This window comes from Ornithorhynchus anatinus, chromosome X5 (assembly GCF_004115215.2).
Source record: "Ornithorhynchus anatinus isolate Pmale09 chromosome X5, mOrnAna1.pri.v4, whole genome shotgun sequence".
In the NCBI taxonomy this organism is placed as follows: Eukaryota; Metazoa; Chordata; class Mammalia; order Monotremata; family Ornithorhynchidae; genus Ornithorhynchus; species Ornithorhynchus anatinus.
In genome coordinates this window covers 17,632,883-17,653,875 of record NC_041753.1, presented here as the reverse complement: position 1 = coordinate 17,653,875, position 20,993 = coordinate 17,632,883, and the positions used below count along the sequence as shown (strand labels likewise).

General features: G+C 44.9%; 1 protein-coding gene and 1 non-coding gene across 3 annotated transcripts in view; both read left to right on the top strand.

Annotated features, from left to right (window-relative positions):
* Positions 1-17,474, top strand: part of GRIN3A (glutamate ionotropic receptor NMDA type subunit 3A) — a 142,280-nt gene extending 124,806 nt beyond the window's left edge. Inside the window, exons 7-9 of one of the 2 annotated variants that reach the window (XM_029056128.2) lie at positions 7,732-7,896; positions 9,281-9,354; positions 16,707-17,474. In XM_029056128.2, coding sequence (XP_028911961.1) covers positions 7,732-7,896; positions 9,281-9,354; positions 16,707-16,752 — 285 coding nt within the window. In that variant the 3' untranslated portion in view covers positions 16,753-17,474. Of the gene's footprint in view, positions 1-7,731; positions 7,897-9,280; positions 9,355-11,882; positions 12,960-16,706 lie in introns of those variants that run through there. The other variant, XM_029056127.2, reaches the window with a different exon arrangement.
* Positions 8,736-8,873, top strand: LOC114808334. Its single transcript, XR_003756180.1, has one exon. It is a non-coding gene; the product is annotated as a small nucleolar RNA SNORA7 (small nucleolar RNA).
* Positions 17,475-20,993: the final 3,519 nt, after the last annotated feature.

The window sequence follows — 20,993 nt, the reverse complement described above, 5'->3', positions numbered from 1 at the left end:
GGCTCAGTGGAAAGAGCACGGGCTTTGGAGTCAGAGGTCATGGGTTTGAATCCCGGCTTGGCCACTTGTCAGCTGTGTGACTTTGGGCAAGTCACTTAACTTCTCAGTGCCTCAGTTACCTCATCTGTAAAATGGGGATTAAGACTGTGAGCCCCACGTGGGACATCCTGATTCCCCTGTGTCTACCCCAGCGCTTAGAACAGTGCTTGGCGCATAGTAAGCGCTTAACAAATACCAACATTATTATTATTATTATTAACAAATACCAACATTATTATTATTAGAAGCCAGGTCCTCTGACTCCCAGGCCTGTGCTCTAGCCACTAAGCCACGCTGCTTGCTATAAGCACTTAACAAATAGCACAGTTGTTATTACGAAGGCCAAGCAAAAACACCCAAGCACCTGTCACCTCTCCACAGCTTAAACATCAAACACACTCTTTCCCCTTTCCATTCATGACTAGCTTAATGATCTCTTCCAGTCAAGAAATCCGCAAGATTTCCTCCAGGGAGATGAAGAGCTAGGGGAGGCTAGTAAATGAATACCGGTGATTAGCACCTATTTATGTTAATCACTATCCCCAGTGAGGGTGATAACTGAGCCTGAGCCAGAGATTTTTTTTAAGGAGTTTCGGGGGATCTAGTCTCCTCTCTCATGCTGCTCCATTCCTCGCAATTCAAAGGGCAGCGTTCCCTTTAAGAGCCAAATATTTAGGCATCGTATGAAAAAACACCATCTTCATCATGCGCCAAGCAACGGCTATGTTGGGAAAGTCGGGAGAGTACTTCGTAAACCGAGAGACCCTGGGTTTACGCCTTTAGACACCCTGCATTAATTAGAATAGGAAATGACATACACTGATGCTAAGTGTAAGTGTTGGGTACAATCATATTTATTGAGAGCTTGGGAGGGTACAAATATCACAGAGTTGGTAAACATGTTTCCTGCCCAGAAGGAGTTTACAGTCTAAGGGGCAGACAGACATCCCAAATAAATTACAGACATGTACCAAATCCAAGGTAAGAACGACAATAGAAGGGAGAGGGAGAAAGGAGAATGAGGACTTGGGAAAGGCCAATGTGATTTTAATAAGTCTTTGACGGTGGGGAGAGTGATTGTCGGATATGAAAGGGAAGGGAGTTCCAGACCAGAGGGAGGATGTGAACAAGGGGCTGTGACTAGATAGATAGACGAGGTGGAGGGATAGTGAATAGTTTGGGTTGTGATAGGAAATCAGGGAGATAAGGTAGGAGTGGGTGAAGTGATTGAGTACTTCAAAGCCAATGGGAAAGAGTTTCTGTATGATGCGGAGGTGGATGGTCAGCCTCTGTAGGTTCTCGAGGAGTGGGGAAGCATGGACTGAACGTTGTGTTCCCTTCCATGCCTGGGAGGAAGCAGAACTGGTGCCCTCTTCGATTCACAGGAGAGAGTTGGGTTAACTGTTTTACTGTCTCTATAGACAGGGAGTTGGAACGAAGGGGAGAGGAGAGGGAGAAAACTTTTGTTAGCTTCCTCATATTGCATTTTTGCTTATTGAATATTAAAGTAACTAAGAGCTACTGGGCAAAAGCAGTAGTTAGATTAGTTGAGATGCGGCAATCAGGAATAAGCAGGAACACACAGTCTCTTTTTGAGCTAAAACTTTGGACCACACCAGGAAGCTAAAACATGGTTATGAAAACACAGCTGCAGAGGCAGACTTAGGGGCAGTCTTTGTATGTGCAAGGAATGATTGATCACATATTGATCATTTGATTTTCATTTCCTCCCAAATGAATAGAGACTGGTTGCCAGTAGCATCTCTTTAAATACAATAGATAGATAACTGTGGTTACTCAAATATTGATAGCATCAATCAATTAATCAATTAGTAGTATTTATTGAGCATCTACTAGGTGCAGAGCACTGTACTAAGCACTTGGAGGAATACAATAGAAGCTAAAGCTACAGCCCCTGCCCTAAAGGAGTTTACAGTCTAATCAGGAATTCAGCAGAAACAAATTATTTACAAATAAAGGGAGCAGGAGAAAGAACAAAAATACTTCTGATGATGGCAAGTATTAGAGAGCTGAGTAGATAAATAATGAAAAAACACAACAATATATATGTAGTATGTATGTGTAAGTGCTACAAATGATGGTATGTACATGAAGCAAAGAGTGGCTGTTGGAATGACATGACCTGGGGTGAAGGAAACTAGTTAGGGAAAACTTCCTGGGAGTGGAATTTCTGGAGGGATTTGAAGATGGAAAGGACTGTGCTCCTGTGGATTTGAAGTGAGAGGGAGTTTCAGGAAAGTGTAAGGGGTCAGAGGAGGGAGAGTCAAAAATGAGCACAGTAAGAAGGCCACCTTGGAAGGAGTGAAGAGTGGAAGCTGGGGAGTAGGTAGGAAGAGAATAGATCTGTCAAAACAGATAGCTTGAAGCAAAGGTCAGAAGTTTCCATTTGATATGGAGGGAAATTGATAGTCATTGAAGGTTTTTGAGGAGTGGAAGAGACATGCCTAGTGACATTTTAGAAAGATGATCCAAGTACCTGAGTGTAGTATAGAATGAAGAGGCAAGAGCCATGGAGATCAGTAAGAAAGCTGATGTAGTAGTCTAGTCGGAAGATAGAGCTAGAACGGGGATGGTGGTCATTTGAATGGAGAGGAAGAAGGGACCTGGGATACAGTGTGGGGGGAAAATGGACAAGATTTCACAATTGATTGACTGTGAGAGTTGACAGAGAGGAGTCAAGGATCATACAAATTTGAGGGCTTCTGAGGCCGGGAAGATGGTGATGGTGTTGATTATAAAGGGATAGTTAGGAGGAAGAGTGGGATTGTGAAAGATGAATGGTTTGGTTTTAGACATGCTGAGTTTAAGGGGCCACTGGGACATCCATGTGGGGATTGTCCTTGAGGCAGGAGAAAATATGAACTTGTAGAGCAAGTTCCCTTTCTAGGCTGTAAGCTCATTATGGGTCGGGAACATGTCTGCCAACTCTGTTATACTGTACTCTCCCAAGCACTTATTATAGTGCTCTGCATACAGTAAATGCTCAGTAAATACCATTGATTGATTGATTGATTAACAGACCAGGTGTGAGGTTGGCTCTAGTTAGATTATTTTCACCAGCCATCCTAGAATCCTGGTTGGGATACAGAGAGACCAACATCAGTAGCCATGTTAGGTGAAATGCAGTAGATAACAAGTGTCAGATGTTCTGGTTTGGAGAGAAAGAAGGCAAAGATTTTTCTAACTCCCACATTTGGGACTTGAATTGAATGACTTCCTGTGCAGGGTAGGCTGGCTGCCAGGGCTGAAGTATTGTGGAAAGTCTAATTCTTCACAGAGGGACATTCACACAGCAACTTAGTTGCCTTATAAAGGCCTGGGACAAAGCTGTCCATTTGGAGATTTGCTTTTGATGAATACTTGGCTGATTCCCCAGTCATTTGTCTATAGAGAGAGATGTTGTAAAGAGGGGAATATATTTTAAATGCCATATTGATCCTTGTCACCTTGAAACTGAGGAGATATCCATCTTTCCATTTTGTCACTGCCCCTTTGGTTATATCTAAATATTACCCAAGTATACCACTCTTGCATTTTGAAAGATGAATGTCTCTTCTGATTTATTTCATTCAAGATTCTCCTTTCCAGCCATTACTCTTTCATAATCTTTCTTTGGGAAGTGTTATTTTCAGTAACACTTAGCCACCAGCATTTCCTTATTTCCCTCTATTTCTCCATCTGTCACCACTTGACTATGGTAAATTATGTGAATAAAGAGAAGCATCCCAGAATGACATAGTCAAATAGGAAAGGGTCTGGCACCTGCAGAGAAAGCAGGGAGAGTAGCTTGATGAGTCCTGAAGGACGGGACAGATATCAGTAACATCAGACTCCTAGGATTTCTGAGCACTCCACAGACAAGCAGCATGGCCTAGTGGCAAGAACACGGGCTTGGGAGTCAGAGGATGTGGGTTCCAATCCCGGCTCCTCCACTTGTCAGCTGTGTGACTTTGGGCCAGTCACTTAACTTCTCTGTGCCTCAGTTACCTCATCTGTAAAATGGGGATTAAGACTATGAGCCCCACGTGGACAACCTGATTACCCTGTATCTACCCCAGCACTTAGTACAGTGCTTGGCACATAGTAAGTGCTTAACAAATGCCATCATTAGTATTATTACAATTCAGCAACAGATAGAGACAATCCCTACCCAACAATGGGCTCAAAGTATAGAAGGGAGAGACAGACAACAAAACAAATAGGCATCTCTAGCATCAAAATAGATAAATAGAATTATAGATATATACACATCATTAATAAAATAAATAGAATAATAAATATGTACAAATATACAGAAGTGCTGTGGGGCGGGGAAGAGGGTAGAGCAGAGGGAGGGAGTAGGGGCGATGGGGAGGGGAGGGGGAGCAGAGGAAAAGGGAGGCTCAGTCTGAGAAGGCCTTCTGGAGGAGATGAGCTCTCAGTAGGGCTTTGAATGGGGGGAGGAGAGCTAGTTTGGCGGATGTGAGGAGGGATTCATTCAGTCGTATTTATTGAGCTCTTACTGTGTGCAGGCACCTTGAAAGCACAATCAGGTTGGACCCAATCCATATCCCTCATGGGACTCACAGTTTTAATCCCCATTTTACAGATGAGGTAACTGAGGCACAGAGAAGTGAAGTGCCTTGCCCCAAGTCACAGAGCAGACAAGCGGTGGAGCTGGGATTAGAACCCATGTCCTTTGACTCCCAAGCCTGTGCTCTTTCCACTAAGCCATGCTGCTTCTCTGTGTGATAGTTGCCCACCTTACCATCTTCCCAAATGATTAAGGATGTATCATTTAAATAATAATAGTGGTATTTGTTAAGTGCTTACCATGTACCAGGCACTGTACTAAGTGCTGGGATGGATACAAGCAAATCAGGCAAATTGTCCCTGTCCCTCGTTGGGCTCACATTCTCAATCCCTGTTTTACAAATGAGCTAAGGCACAGAGAAGTGAAGTGACTTGCCCATCTAACGTCCCTGACTTTGTTTCTGGTAACCCGATGTGGACCATTCATGCATGAGTTTATCCAATCCCCCTTAAACCTACTGTTATTTTCTGCTCCCATATTTTCATGTGGTTACACAATCTATTAGTTTGTCACCCTCTGTGTTAAGTGTTTGTTTTGAATCTCTCGCCTTTATTCTTCACTTGTCCTAGTGGTGTGGGGTTTGGTGAATAGCAATTCCATGTTTGCCCTGTTCACACCCTTCATGATTCTGTAAACTTCAATTATGTCCCTTCTCAGCCTGCATCTTAGTGTTCTGACTCTTGTGGTCTCTGTTGAGACAGAGAGCGCGAGGCCATCTTCACATAATTGGAATTTGGGATGATTTCTCCCTGGGTATATTTCCTTGCTCTTGCTCACATCAGAACTCATCTGCCATTTTTCAGCTTTCTTGATGCCTTCCTGCGGTTTCTACCATCTTCCATGGCATTGCACACCAACACGGTGCACACACAACACAGAGAGAACACAGAGAGAGAAAGGGGAGGAAGGAAGAGGCACAGCAACACTTACTTGCTGTTTTGCCACCATCATCTCTATTGCCATCGCATCCCTCCCTCCACTCCCTTCCCCAAAATAGGACTTTAAGGAATCCCACCATAGCATAGGGGGTAGAGCACGGGCCTGGGAGTCAGAAGGTCATGGATTCTAATCCTGACTCCGCCACTTGTCTGCAGTGTGACCTTGGGCAAGTCACTTTCCTTCTCTGTTCCTCAGTCATTGCATCTGTAAAATGGAGATTGAGACTGGGAGCCCCATGTGGGACAGGGACTGTGTCCAACTCGGTATGCTTATATCCACCCCAGCACTTAGTGCATAGTAAGAGCTTAACAAATACCATCATTCTCCTCATCACCAGCTAATTTTCTCGTGGCAAGGTAGAACCTCAGAATTCTTGTTGGCTCTGTCTAGTGAGGCACAGGTGGACATCTTGCCAATGGTGAAGTATAATTGGCCATTTGAGAGCAATAGATAATAATAATTGTGGTATTTGTTAAGCATTTACTCTGTGCATAGCACTGTACTAAGCGCTGGGTAGATACAAGATACTATATTAGAGTCCTGCCCCTGCATTGTGGGGAGGCAAACGGGAGGTCCAGCATTTGTATGTGGGGGAAGTAGGAAAAAAAATCACTCCCATGCACAGATGCTTTGCCCCTACACAATCCTTAAAAAGGATGCCTAAGTATGCAAGATGTGCTACTTGAATAGATGAGATTTGACTTGGAGTGGAGGAGGGTTAGGCCAGGCTCCCAGGATGATTTCCACAGCAATTCTTGACTTCCAGGAGACGGTAGTACATACTACATGTTAGACTGCTTGGCAGACCCCTTGAATGGAGAGAATCAAGCTCACTGCATAACCAAGTCAAGACTAGAACCTAAGCTTGTTATCTCCCTTCTCATCCTCAGTGTCTCTATCATATGGTATCTCTTTATAGCACAAGGCGTTGGTATTGCTTACATCAGTTAATAATAATAATGATGGTATTCGTTAAGTGCTTACTATGTGCCAAGCACTGTTCTAAGTGCTGGGGTAGATACAAGGTAATCAGGTTGTCCCATGTGGGGCTCACAGACTTAATCCCTATTTTATAGATGAGATAACTGAGGCACAGAGAAGTTAAGTGATTTGCCCAAAATCACACAGCTGACAAGTGGTGGAGCCGAGATTAGAACCCACAACCTCTGATTCCCAAGCCCGTGCTCTTTCAACTAAGCCATGCTTCACTCCTCTGTACCTCGTTAGAGAAGCAGCAGGGCGTAGTGGATAGAGCACAGGCTTCGGAATCAGAGGGTCATGGGTTCTAGTCCCGACGCCACCACTTGTCTGCTGTGTGACCTCGGGCAAGTCACTTCACTTCTCTGTACTTCAGTTACCTCATCAGTGAGCTCCACATGGGACACGGACTGTGCCCAGCCCGATTTGCTTCTATCCTCCCCAGTGCTTAGTACAGTGCCCGGCACCTAGTAAGCACTTAACAGATACCATAATTATCAGATCATTATTATCATCATCATCATCATGTAGAGGTAGGTTAACTCCACCTTCTTGAGTCAATAAAAGGAATACACCCAGCCCTCTAGAACGTGGAGAGTTGGAGAAGTCTGTGTTAGGGGAAGAAAAAATCATGATGTAGTATTCACCTCCTTTCAGGGCCTTCCCGTGACTAAGCCCTCATTTCTCCTACCTGCCTTCCCCTCTGCACTGGTTGTGCACTTGGCTGTGTATCCTTTAAGCACTTTGATACTCACTTCAGTCCCACAGCACTTGTGAACGTACCTTATGCTCTCATATTTCCTCTATCTATGATTGTATTTTTATGTCTGTCTCTACCTGTAGACTGTAAGCTCCTTTGTGGGCAGCGATTGTTTCTACCAACTTTATTGTATTGCACTTTCCCCAAGCACTTAACACAATACTCTGTGCACAGTAAGCCCTCAATAAATGCCACTGATTGATTGATGTTCAGTGCCATGCACAAGCCCCCAGTTGTTTTTTCTGACACTGCATTTGGGCTGTGTCCAGACAGAGTGAAGAGAAGAACATTCCCTAATTCTGCTGTCATATTCTAGCCAAAACACATGGTGAAAGCACGTTTTATGGCAGATGTGAATGCATTTTGTTTAAGCTAATTACACCTCGATTACAAATGTATTTTCCTTTCATTTCTCACATAGACATTGCAAATGGGCATTAAGCACTTTTCTGGACTCTTCGTGATGCTGTGTATTGGATTTGGTTTGTCTATTCTTACAACCATTGGGGAACACATAGTATACAGACTGGTCCTCCCACGCATCCAAAATAAATCCAGGCTGAAATACTGGCTACATACCAGTCAGGTAAGTACTGCAGGGAATTAAGAGGAGCTAGAGTCAACTTTTCTGGAAGATATCAATACAGCATTTCCAAGGGATATATTTTCCTGAACTCTCTGAAAGGAGTTTTCAAGAGCAGAAACCAACAGAATAATTAATCAAAATAATTCATGTTCTTAATTGGAGATTTCATTTTCATGTGTTATTTTAACTTATTGCCTAAACATCACAAGTTCCTGTATGGAAAAGGGACTATGTCCATTCTGATAATCTTGTTCTACCCTAGTGCTTGGCATACTACTTGGCACACAGTAAGTGCTGAATAAATATAATAATAATAATAACTTGAAAACATTTATCAAGATCTGACAGATTTTTAAAGTTGCAGTCATAGTAAAATATTATTTGAGAACCATTACCCTAAGCATGTCTACATAGTATATAGTGAAATATAGGTCAGTTGTCTAATTAGACTGTAAGCCCATCAAAGGGCAGGGACTGTCTCTATCTGTTACCGATTTGTTCTTTCCAAGCGCTTAGTACAGTGCTCTGCACATAGTAAGCGCTCAATAAATACTATTGAATGAATGAATGAATAATTAATTAGGTCAGTATAGGCAATCAGTATGGATCAGAGATTTGGACCTCAAACAAGCTTTTCTCAATTACATGGGTAATTCAGGCTAGAGAGGAGTTTTGGCCTAATAGCTGTTTGGTGCTGGCCTAAATGAATCTCTTCTGTTAGAGCAATGAGGAAAGGCAACCTAAAGCAGTGAAATTGGTTGGAAAGGAGTGGCCCTGACTAGGGATATTAAATTATGAGGTATAATTTAAAAAAATATAAAATAGGCTAATGGAATTTACCCCTCTCGGGATTGCACCTGGAGAGTTGCCAGTACTCTGCCAGTCTCGGCTACAGGAAGGAGAGTCAAGCAGAGGCATACACATTCCATTCCTAGCTTGGGCAGTGGTTAGTGAGTGGAAGGCAATCTGCCTCAAGTTCAAACTCACCTGAACTGGGCAGTACCGGCATGGGAGAGAGTAGAGGGCGGAGACTCAAGTTTACTGTGCAGAAGAAGGCAATGGTAAACCACTTCTGTATGGATACATTACCAGAATGGTTGCAGATGGAGGTGGGGAGTTCTGGGAGAGATGTGTCCATGGAGTTGTTAAGGGTCGGAGATGACTCGACAGCATAAGAGAAGACAAATGGAATTTAACTTAGTTAATGGAAGGGTCAGAAATAGTCTGAACTTTCCATGCAGTAGATAGAACTCTGCTTTGGACAAGTTTGATCAAAACTAGAAGTATTGCAGTATTAGTTATTCCCTAAAGGACAGTACATTTCAGCCAAACCACTGTGTGGGTTTCTCCTTTCCTTTATTTGTGTATCTGCTCTTTATTCTAGAGACTTCACAGAGCTCTAAATACATCATTCATTGAAGAAAAACAGCAGGTTAAGACTAAACGAATGGAAAAGAGGTATGTATCCATGTATGTGTACGTAGACTTTTAGAATAGATGCTGATTGAGCATTTTACAAAACTAAACCTGTAGTGGTTCAATTCAAACAGGAAAAGTGTTTGTTTGCAATCAGACACTGTTATAACCAGTACCAGATTTGTTTATGATCTCACATACATGCTTGGGATGTAAAAATTAGACGGAAAAATCAGGAAGAGACAAAAGAAAGATGCCATCTCTTCGTAATACTTTTTTTCATGAATGCTGAGGTGGCCACTGGATCGGGTGATGGGAAAGGAGGGGCCATTAATCAGGAGCACCTCTCAAGGGAGGTGACTTTAAGAAGACGTTTTCAGAACAGGAAAGTGGCTTGGTGGGAGCTCCCAGGGCTGCGTAGCCCAACTGGAGACCCTCCGTTCTTTCTGAATCAGAGATGCCCCCATTCTCTACCTGAATCTGCAGTAGAGCAGAGAGAAGTAAGATGGGAAAGCATGGTAAGATTTGGTCCTTTTCACTTCCCAGTTCTCCAGAAATACTCTTGTAGCAAGGTACGGTGATGCTGAGCCAGTTGCTGTTTCTGCATGGGGAAAACCTGGCAGCGGGTTGAAAAACGTTTGCAGGAATCTGCAAGTTTCTTAATAGTTGTTTTTTGTATTATTATCACGCGTAAGCCCTTGGTACCTGTAAGAGCATTTGATACTTGTACTTTTCATCACAATACGACAAGGTAGGACTTGAAAGTGTTAGCTGAGTGGTGCAGCAAAGGTATTCTTACTCTGAAAGAGGAACCTCATTCATGCCTTCTGATTTTCCCAGATCACCCAATTGATAGCTGCTGTTGACGGGTGCTGGTGTGCTCTTGCACTCAGTCACCAGGCTGTCTGGACTCCGGGGACTTCTCTGAGGCCCCTGAAAGTTGCAGGAAGGTGGGATTTTTAGGACTAGGGCCTGGTAGAGGCTGAAATACAGTGTCCTCTAGGCATTGTCGTGATGATGATAATAGTAATCAAGGTATTTAAGCGCTTATTATGTGCCAAGCACTGTACTAAGCGCTGGGGTAGATACAAGATAACCAGCTCAGACCCAGTCCCCATCCCACATGGGGCTCACAGTCTACATCAGAATTCCCTGGATGGGCTGGGAAGTGGAATCTTTTTTGGATCCCACTGTTTCTTCCAGCTTTCACATCTTGCTACTTGTCCAAACTCCTCCAATGGGTTGTATACCCCCATCTTCTTTGCTTCCTCTCCCCCAACTCCCTTCTTGACCCACTAGTCTAGCTTCTGCCCCCTTCGTCCCACTGAGACCTCACTCTCCACGGACTCCAGTGAACCTTATCCGTGCCACATCAAAAGAACTCATCTCCACCCTAGACGTCTTTGACCTCTCAGCCACCTTCAACATTGCGGACCACTCCCTTCTCTTGGAAGCACTACCCAACCTTAGCTTTACTGGCATGTACTGGCACGGTTCTCTGTTGGTTCTCCTCCTATTTCTCTGTATGTTCCATGTCAATCTCTTTCATTGGCTCTTCTTCTGCCAATTAACCCCACGATTCAATTCCAAAGCCAGCCATCTTGCGTTTAATCCTCCAGGATGGAGGATTACTTTGGTGGCTCCTTTCTGTGAAGCATCCAGGGGCCTACAGTAAAGAGCAGGGGGATTTTAGAGTATGGAAGAGCACGAACACACTCATTACATCCCCCGCCATACTGCTTTTGGTGGAGTCTTGGTGTGCCAGGAGGCGCTGGCCTTCCCCTCTCTCTCCCTTCCCCGCCCCACCTCAAATTAGATCCATCCATCTGGCCAGATTAAACTACTTGGAGGACCCTTGCAGCCCGTGGGACATATTTTGTCCCCCTGTGGAGCTCCATTTTAGCCATCCCAGTAAGGTTCAAGTAGAGATACTCTTCCAACTGCATATATTTAACTGGGGAATATAATTCCAAATAAAGATTCCCCTGGTTGGTTTCCAGCTTCAAGCTCCCTTCTGGGAATAGCCATCATCTTGGAAAGCGACATAACTGGTTGCAGTGAAAAAACAGGATTACCAAATAGAGATCACTAATTGTTTCTGTTTGGCTGTGGTTTTCCCTTTAATAGTTTGCGAGTTACCTGTGAGATTTATTTTCTAAATCTGAAACTTATCCTGCTTAAAGGGGGAAAAAAGAATAATGGGAAAGAGAAGTTGAGCTTTGACCTAGCAGTTCTTGGAATGAAAGTGGGGAACCTGAATCAAAACCGTGCAAATATATATTTCAAATATTTGACTTTCCACCCCACGAAACCTACTCAGAAGATCCTCTCATCAATCATCCTGATGAACCCAGAGCCTGAAACTCATCATACTGTGCTGGGCAAAAGTTTTCACAGCCCAGGCCAACCAAGGCACTTAACTGTCCCCATTTTTAGTCTCTCCTCTAGGCCAAAGGAGTGTGCTGAAAGGGTGACACAGGGTATTTGGCTCTTTAAGTCCCTTAAGGGCAAAGCATTACTCTGCTAGGAGTGCAAAGGGTTGTTCTAAAACATCTCCCTTGTTTCAATAGATCCCATGCTGGGAGCAGTCAGCTTGCCGTGTGGAACACATCCAATCTGAGCAACTGCACCCGACGGACATACATGTACAGCGACGAAGGGCAAAGCCAACTGAGTGTCCGGCCTCACCAGAACATACCCCTGCCCCCGCTGAGGAGAGAGATTCCAGCCTCCCTCGCGACCAATGGGAAAGCAGACTCCCTAAACCTTGCTAGGACCTCAGTGATACAAGAGCTCACAGAGCTGGAAAAGCAGATTCAGGTGATCAGGCAGGAACTGCAGCTGGCCATGAATAGGAAAACTGAACTGGAGGAGTATCAAAGGACAAATAGGACTGCTGAGTCCTAAGCTATTACTGCTCTCCCTTATCTTTCAGTCCCCATCCTTCCCCAAATCCTTCTCGCCCTGACCCTTCGAAACAATTTGTAATTGACTTTTGTAGCTTCAGAAAGTGGCATGGGAAATCTAAGCAATATGTTTTACGTAAAAGGCAACTTGGTTGTCTGTATCCTGCAGAGCAAGTTGGAGCAACAGAGGCAGCAATAGCATTATCTATCACTGCCTCGCTCAAGAATCCTACAGGGTAGTGTTCTCTTTCAGAGAAAGAATCTCTAGTCTTTTTCTCTATGTGGACCTTGAACCAATCAGGGCAGCTTTGGATGAAAGGACCATAAACACCCAGAATACACCCATCTCCTATTTCTTCTTTACCTGGCAACCCCAGGGTCAGTTCTGGTTTTTAGCCCTTTCTGTGCATTAATTATAAAAAAAATTGAATTATCATTCAGACTAATGTCTTTTACAGGTTTTTTAGGGTTTGTTTTTTTTTCAAGGAACAGCGTAAGGTAGAGCAGCAGCAGCATAAGGTCGTAAATTTGCATGCTTAGGCCCAAGTGGAGGAGTTTAGGGAAGAATTTGGGGCACAGGCCAAGGATCCTGTGTAGGGTGGCCACTGATAGCCCCCAGAGATACCGAGCGCCCCTTTGCTGACCCTGAAGTAACAAGTGGGCGTTACTTTTTTTATGGCATTTGTTAAGCGCTCATTATGTGTCATGCACTATACTAAGCGCTGGGGTAGATATAAGCTAATCAGGTTGGACACAGTCCGTGTCTTACATGGGGTCAGTCTTATCCCCATTTTACAGATGAAGACACTGAGGCCCAGAGAAATGAAGTGACTTGCCCAAGGTCACACAACAGACAAGTGGAGGGGCCAGGATTATAACCCAGGTCCTTGCAACACCCAGGGCTCTAATCCTGCCTCTGGCACATGTCTGCTGCGTGACGTTGGGCAAGTCTCTTATTTCTCTGGGCCTCAGTTACCTTATTATGTACCTTATGTGCATTACGCAGGTTTTACAACATAACGTAACGTAACGATGTCCTGGGAATCTTTTTCGGAAATCTCCAGGAGTTCAAAGTGTATTGTTGGTTGTGGGGGGAGGGGGACCCCCCGCACCCCCTCTCGCTCCAGAGCCATTACAATGCCCTCCCAGATCCCTGTAAACAGGGGCGCTGTTTCCGAATCACAGGATGCGGCAGTCAAGAACTGAAGCAGAGGGAGTCTGGGAGTTTTGAGCCCAAAATACTAGACATAAAGGCCCACGGTGCCTTATCAATACCAGACGGGACAGACCAGATGAAAACTGGACTGTTCAAAATAAAAACCAACAGATGACCACCCTACTCCTGTGGTCAGTACTGCCCAGGCTGCCGACCAGGGATCTGAACTGCCGCCACCCTCTCTCCACGTGGCAGCTCTCAAATCCATATTCCCTTTACTCAGATCACTTCTCTTGCCATCTGAGCTGCTGCGCCAACATTAGTCATTACCTGTGACTCAGCTGACATCTGAATGAAGGAGGGGATGAGGGCAAGTGGCAGAGACTTAGAAACGGCCACCCAAGAAGTAGCGCTGGACTTGGAGGAGTGATAGCCGAGTTGTGGTCAGAGATTCGAGGACCTAGGGCACCATCCTCTGGCAGACTGCTGGAGGGTTAGCAGGGCCTAGAGTAGAATTATTCCGGGTCTACATGGTAGATATCTTTGGAAACATAGCCCTCTTGTACCTTTAATTTTGACATGAGGAGAACGAAAGAGAGGTGGGAGGAAGGGAAGAAGATTAAGTGAGCCCTTTTACCGGCTAATTAGGCAGTGCCACATCAACAGGATTGATTGTGTCGTCGGGTGAGGTTCAAAGCAGGGCTATTCAGGAATTAATCACATTGAGAAATCTGACGTGGCATTTTTAGAGCAAAAGTGTGTGCGTCTTGTGAGAGGCAGAGAGAAGGCGGAGGGATTGGGAAGAGTAAAGGAGGGCTTGTTTTGCTCGTTATTAAAGTTAGGACTGTGAGGACGTTGTCATTACCAGGAATGGAGATCAATTCTCCAATTGGCTTGAGTCTCTCATCTGATATTAGGAGCCCTCAAGTAATATGGTAATATCAGTGCTTCTCATTCCTATTTTCAAAATGGAATATTCAGATATCTCCCTTATCTTTCCTTTTATTCATTCTACAATTCTTCAATTGCCCCTAGTCACTGGGGCAGTTTCATTCTGTGGCAGAGAGGGGAGCGGTAACCCACCGGGTCAAACTGAAGCCAAAACACAGCCCACAGAGTGCTGACCTGGTGAGCAAAGAGCTGTCTGTGACTGATCCTTCAATCACCCTCTGAGCTTCAATTAGCACACCTCTAAGAAAGGTCTGAGTAAGGCTCTGTCCAGTCCAATTGATCCTTATTTTCCACACTTCCCTCCACCCCCCAAATCATTCTTGCACACACATGCCGAATGGAAGGGGCAGGAGGGACCACTGAGGGCTGTCAGATGGTACCCAACAGCTGCAAATGAAATAACTCCCTTGGTCACGGTACTCTGCCCGATTAGATCTTTGGTCCCTGGGAGCAGTCTCCTAAACCCGCCTGCTATCCCACAGCCTCTTCTTTTCTCCCTTTACTCACTCTGCTCTCCAAACTTGCCAGCCTCTCATGCCACCCCCTTATCAGCTCTCCAAAGGTCATTCTCACTACTTGTCACTACTGTCTTGGACAGCAGGAGAGCGTGGTAAAAAGGGCACATGATCTGACAGAGAAGAAAAATTGTTCTCAGAAGTAGAAGTCCAGTGTTTGAAGTTTCATTTGCCAAGTTGACTTTTCACACCTTCTCTTTAATATGGTCTGGGATTTCCCAAAGACTGAGCTATTCCTTTATGGCAGGTTTAGGAGCTTGATGAACATTAAGACACCTTGACACATGAAGAAACATTTTCTGGATCTCCCTACCATTCTGTCCTAGTCACAAAGTGGTGATTATCGTTCAACTCGGCCAAGAAATAAATAGCCTTGGCTAGGTAGACATCTAGCTGAAGTGAACTGTTAGGGTTGGGAGACCAGAGCGGGGATTCCGGAGTCACCTAGTTTAGGATGCCAGGCTACCTAAGGCCAGGAAAGACCAGATGTTGACTTGAGTTGGTTCCCCCAGAAGACAAGTGGGTTTTTATCTGGGTGTCTGTCCTGATCAGGGGGGTGGGGAAGGAGTTCCACTTCAGCCCCACTCCTTACCCTACCCCATCAATGATGTCACACAGAAAGTCACCAATCCCCAGCATCTTGGGAATTTGCCCAGCACTGCTAGCAAGAGGCAGCCCAACTCTGCTGGTGGCATACGCTAAAGACCGGCTTGGATTATTATCATTGATGTTGCTTTACATAAGTGCATTTTCTGCCAAAAAAAAAAATTGCTTGTGATAATATGAAGCAGTTTTACTTTAGGTTGTGAAAGTGATTTTACTCCTGGTGGTTAAACCGTGTTTTGCGACTTGTGAAACTAAGTGTTGTGCTATGTTTAAAAAAAACAAAAACTAACAAACAAAAAAAAACTTTGAAAAAATGGGCCCTTTAGAAGCATCCACTTTGTTCTGCTCTGTGACTCCTTGCTTAAAATATCCCAGAGGTTCAAGGTAGAAGTCAAAGAAGACAGGGCAATTATCTGAATTTAGGGTCAAGGATATTAACTGGACACGCAGGGAAAAGGAGTAGTCTTCCTCGTTTTATGCGTTTCAAAGTCAGGAGGCCAGGCAGCAGCCCATCTGTTGGCTAGAGTACAGGATCCTCTTTCTAGTTTGAGTGCTGTGGAGAAGTCACCTGACGGTTCTCCATGGCCCAGTATCCTCATCAATAAAATAGCAATTCGACTTTGCCAGGACTTTGCAAGGAATGTTGACAGGAAAACCCATTTAAGCGCATTAAAGGAAAGGTTCTAATCAGGGTGTCATGTCCATTAACTTAAGTGGTTGTGGCCACTAGCGTGTAAACAGTTAAAGAATGGTGTCTAGTGCTAGTATGCCTCCAGGGAGAGGAGATGGCAGGGTCAACAGGTTAGATTGGCAAGGAACGTTATGGAGACAGTCAAGTGAGGTGACCAAGGGACCAGATCATTGGGAATCAGTTAAAAATTTTAATATACCTTTACTGTCTCTTGGTGGCCTTCTGTATAAATAATCAACCTCATTGTGCATAAACATTGGTGAGCTTGCTGGCTTAGCTCCAGCCAGTAGACCCTTGCAAAGGCCAGGTCCAGCCCATGGATCCCTCATGAGCTGACTTTATGAGGGCCATGTAGGGTCAACATAGAGCTGAACCCAGCCAGGTCCCCTACTTCAGTCAACCCCCTGTCTGTGTTGCTTGCCCCCACTCAGCTAAGCAGCTAGGAGGAAGAAGGGAAAGAGGGTTATTGACACAAGAAATTCTTCTTGGTTTTTGTTGGTGGCTGGAGCAGCATTTAAAAGGAAGGGTCTTGCACCTTTATAAACTGGCTTCGATCATTCCCCCCCCAGGGTGTTGGACCAGGACCAGGCTTCAACTGGGACAGTCATGAATTGAGCACCTCCTCCCCCAAATATGGTCCCCGCAGCTTGCTGAGCCGAGGTCTGCGGTCATTTAATCTGAATAGACCCAGCTCTTCCAAGCTTTTAAACCTCCGGAACTAAGACTCGTAGTACTCTTCAAAAGCTTGAAAATTCCCCAAAGCTCCGAAGCCTCCCAACTGATGAGTTCCGTGGATCTTAAAGTTAAAATGGAGTAAGCAGTTGCTTTTTATGTTCTAGGGTCTGGTGAACTATCTGTCTTTCCTTTACCAGTGTTAGAGATAAAGCAAACAACGAAATCCACATCAACCCTCCACAGGGGTCGATGACTTTCAGAACTTCTTATATTTGCTGTCTTTCTGGTCATCAGAATCAAGTCACTTTCTGCACTCGAGTGATCAGTGGTTTATTGGTTCTTCATCCACCCAAACCATGTTACAGTAGGAGCTTGCAATTTTTGAGTCTTGTAGTTTTATAAAGAATCATTAAGTGGCATTCTCTTAGGAATCATCGAGATTGTGTTTTTCATTTGTGAATTTACTTATAAAGTGTTTGATATTGCTCAGTTCAAGGGAAGAATTGAAATATTGCCTTTGGAACATAAAATGCCTGTGTTGTTTTGAGTTTGGCTTCAACCACTTCTCTCTCTTGTACGAACAGGTGGATGGACTAGATGTCCAAAGGTCTTTTCCATCTCAATTTCTATGAATGTGGAATAAATATTCAGATTGAAATCTACTTTTGGAATGATGCCAGTGAGATTTGTCTCTGGACACTTGAATATTTGAACTTATTCAAATATTGAATAAGTTGCTTGGAGGAAACCCAGGTTTCACGACAAGGATGTCGTGTCCACAGGATCAGTAGCATTGTTTCGGTCCCTGCCCTAGCTTTTCCGATCATGTCCTCGCAACACTGCCACTGAACCACAGTCCTGTAAAATGGAAGTGCTCTAGCTTTATTCGAGAATTACTCCTACCTAATTTTTGATTTAATGGTATCTGTTAAGCATTTACTATGTGCCAGGCATAGTGCTGGGGTAGATGCAAGGTAATCTGGTTGGACACTGTCCCTGTCCCCCATGGGGTTTACAGTCTTAATCCCCATTTTGCAGATGAGGGAATTGAGGCCCAGAGAAGTGAAGTGACTTGTCCAAGGTCACACAGCCATCAAGTAGCAAAGCTGGGACTAGAATCCAGGTCCTTCTGATTCCCAGGCCCATGCTCTATCTACTAGGCCAAGATGCTTCAATATTTATAAACGTGCTGATTGAGCAGCAGTGATACAGCTGTGCTGGCTTCAGCATTCAGCTTTGTCACTGAAATGACCCGATACCCAGCTCTCTTGTATAACTTCCATCTTGTTGTTCCCTGGCAACCTCAACTTCATATATTTACAAGCTTGAATGCATCTATTGAATTTCAATCTTCTAGGCAGCCCGAGGAGCTTGAACCCAGTGACCACACTACATGACACTGGTGGGTAATGGTGTCGAATTGCAAACTGAATCAAGGTTGTTTTGCATTTTAAGTAGTCAGATGCCCCATATTTCATTGCTCTGTCCTGTTGTTTTAGAAATCTGTTGGGAGAGGAGAGATATGGACCTGTATTTGAGTGACAGGAGTCCTGTCTTCCCCATATGTCAGACTGGAGCAGGTGTCTCATTCTCAAAACTAAAGGCTCATCTTAGTTCCAATTGGAAAGCACTGGGAAGCAGTGTGGCTTAGTGGAAAGAACATAGGCCTGGTAGGCAGGAGACCAGGGTTCTAATCCTGACTCCTCCACTTTGCTTCTCTGTGCCCTAGTTTGCTCATCTGTAAAATGGGGATTCAGTACCCATTTTCTCTCCTGCTTGGGCTGTGGGGCCCCTGTGTGGCACAGGGCCTGTGTCTGATCTGATTCTATTGTAACTGCCCCCAGGGTTTAGTACAGTGCAGCCCCTATCCCACAAAGGAATCACAAACTGAGAGGAGAGGAAACAGCCATTTTAACCCCATTTTACAGATGAGGAAACAGAGAAGTGACACACCCAAGGTCACCCTGCAGGTAAGCAGTAGAGCCGGGATCAGAATCTGTCATCCTGCCCCTTTCCACTAGGCCACTCTACTTCGTTTGCAGATGATGATCCCAACTGCCAAAGTACAGGAGCACTTTTTGAATGTGGAAAGGCTGGAAGCTGGGTGACTGGCAAGGAGCCTCTTGTCCTAGTACTGAGGTAAGGGAGTCGGGGAATGGGCTAGGACTGTGGGAATTAAACGGATGGGGCCAAACCACAACCTCATCATGACGAATCGTCATTAACCCACCTAACTTATTTAAGGCTCTTCACAGAGTCAGGAAATCTGTTGGACTTAAGAAGCTTCCCTTCTTGCAACCTCACAGGGATGAAAGCGATTCTGTCGGCGTGCGTTGACTAAGCCGTAAGTATTCCATTGAACTGACTTTAATACCTTAATATATAAGTGTAAAGATTTAATATTTAAATAGCAGAGTACTTTTTGAAAACCATGGAGCACTCTGAGAGATCATCTCATAAGCGTAGGTGGGCGGTGAATTAACATAACCTGCCTGCTGTCATCATCGCTGGGCTGGAGACTGCTTTTGGCCCCTGTAGCTGGAGGGAGAGCCGCCCACGCTATGGCAACTATTTCCTTACCTGCTCATCACTGCCCAGCTCCAACCTGGCGGGCCCTCTTTTGACATCTTGGCTGCTGATGGCAGCAGGCGGGCGATATGCTGGGCAGAGAAAGGGGCAGAACTTGCCTGGGTAGCTTGCTCCTACAGCTGCTGGTGCCAGGGGCAGGAGAGTTACCTCCTGCCTGGCCCCTTGGCCCAGTGAGGATCACAGGGCCCCCTCCTTCCTCCCAACCCCAAGCAGGACCCTGGGGCTGGGTTAGGAGTCCTGGCCTGCCTGCAGGGGGCAGGATGTGGTGCCATCCCCTTCGGGCTTTATCTGTGGCCCTTTTCTGACTCCACAGGCTTTGGTTGCCCATCCTGCCCCAACACTTAGGGGGAGGAAACTGAGGGCTTGACTCCTGCCGGGCTAAGCCTTTGTTCCCTTCACCTGTCCGGGTTGAATTTGGACCCCACATTATCTACCTTGGTGTTTTCTCCTGTCCCTTTCATTCCCAGACAGTATAGGTACACGGGATTAGTTACGTTTTGCAAAGAATAAATACGAATACATAGGTATAGATGAGTCACTCAATTTTCGCTTTTTATTGTTCATAGTAATGGATGCTTTAGCGGGTATTTTAAACACGATTCTCATCTAATTTCCAACTTGCCTATTTTCCACTGTTAAGTTTTTCTTCTTTGACTCAAATACCCTCTATCAACGTTGACTTATTCTGTCTACTTTATAAATGATTTGGGTCAAAACCAAAGTCAATTTCCACTGCATGCTGTGGATAGAATGCTATTAAGCCATTAGGTAAAGTTCTTCCACCTCCGTAGAACATGATACGATGTGGAAAGAAGCAGATGTGCTTATGGTTGTGGCAGCAGTCAAGGCATGCGTCCTGTAAATCATTATCCCTAAACTGGAAGAGAACCGATTGTACAAGTCTACCCTATTCAGCACATTGTTACATGGAAATCTGCAAATTCTTCTACAGCTAAGAACAACTAAAACAGAAGCAGCATGGGTAAGTGGAAAGAGCACAGGCCTGGGAGTCTGAGGACCTCTGCCACTTGTCTGCTTCTGTGGTGGGCAGTGCCTCAGCTTCCTCATCTGTAAAATGGGGATTATAGACCTATCCTCCCTCCCCTTGGATGGTGGGCCCAGGTGGGACAGGGACTGTTCCTGACCTGATTACCTTGTATCTACCCCAGCGATTAGCTCAGTACCTGGTGCAGACTAAACGCTTAACAAATACCACAGTTCTCACCCTTATTATCTTCCTTGTGAAGTAGAGGGGAAATAGATGTTACCCCCTTGTTAGATCCTGATTATCTTGAATCTACCCCAGCACTTAGTACAGCGCTTGGCAAACTAAACCCTCAGCAAATACCACAACTCTCATCACCACCACCCTCGTGAGGTGTAGATTTGGGGAACACTGTACCCTCACATGAGATGGGGTAACAGAGCCAGGGGCAACTAATTACATATTCTACCTAAGGTGCCACCGAGTGGTAAAGATTGGACTAAAAACAAGGTCTCATCTCCCAGTTCAGTGCTCTTTCCACTGATGCCTAAGGGCTCATGAGCATTGTCTAAAAACCAGGGACAACTCTTAGTGAAAGAGTTCCTTA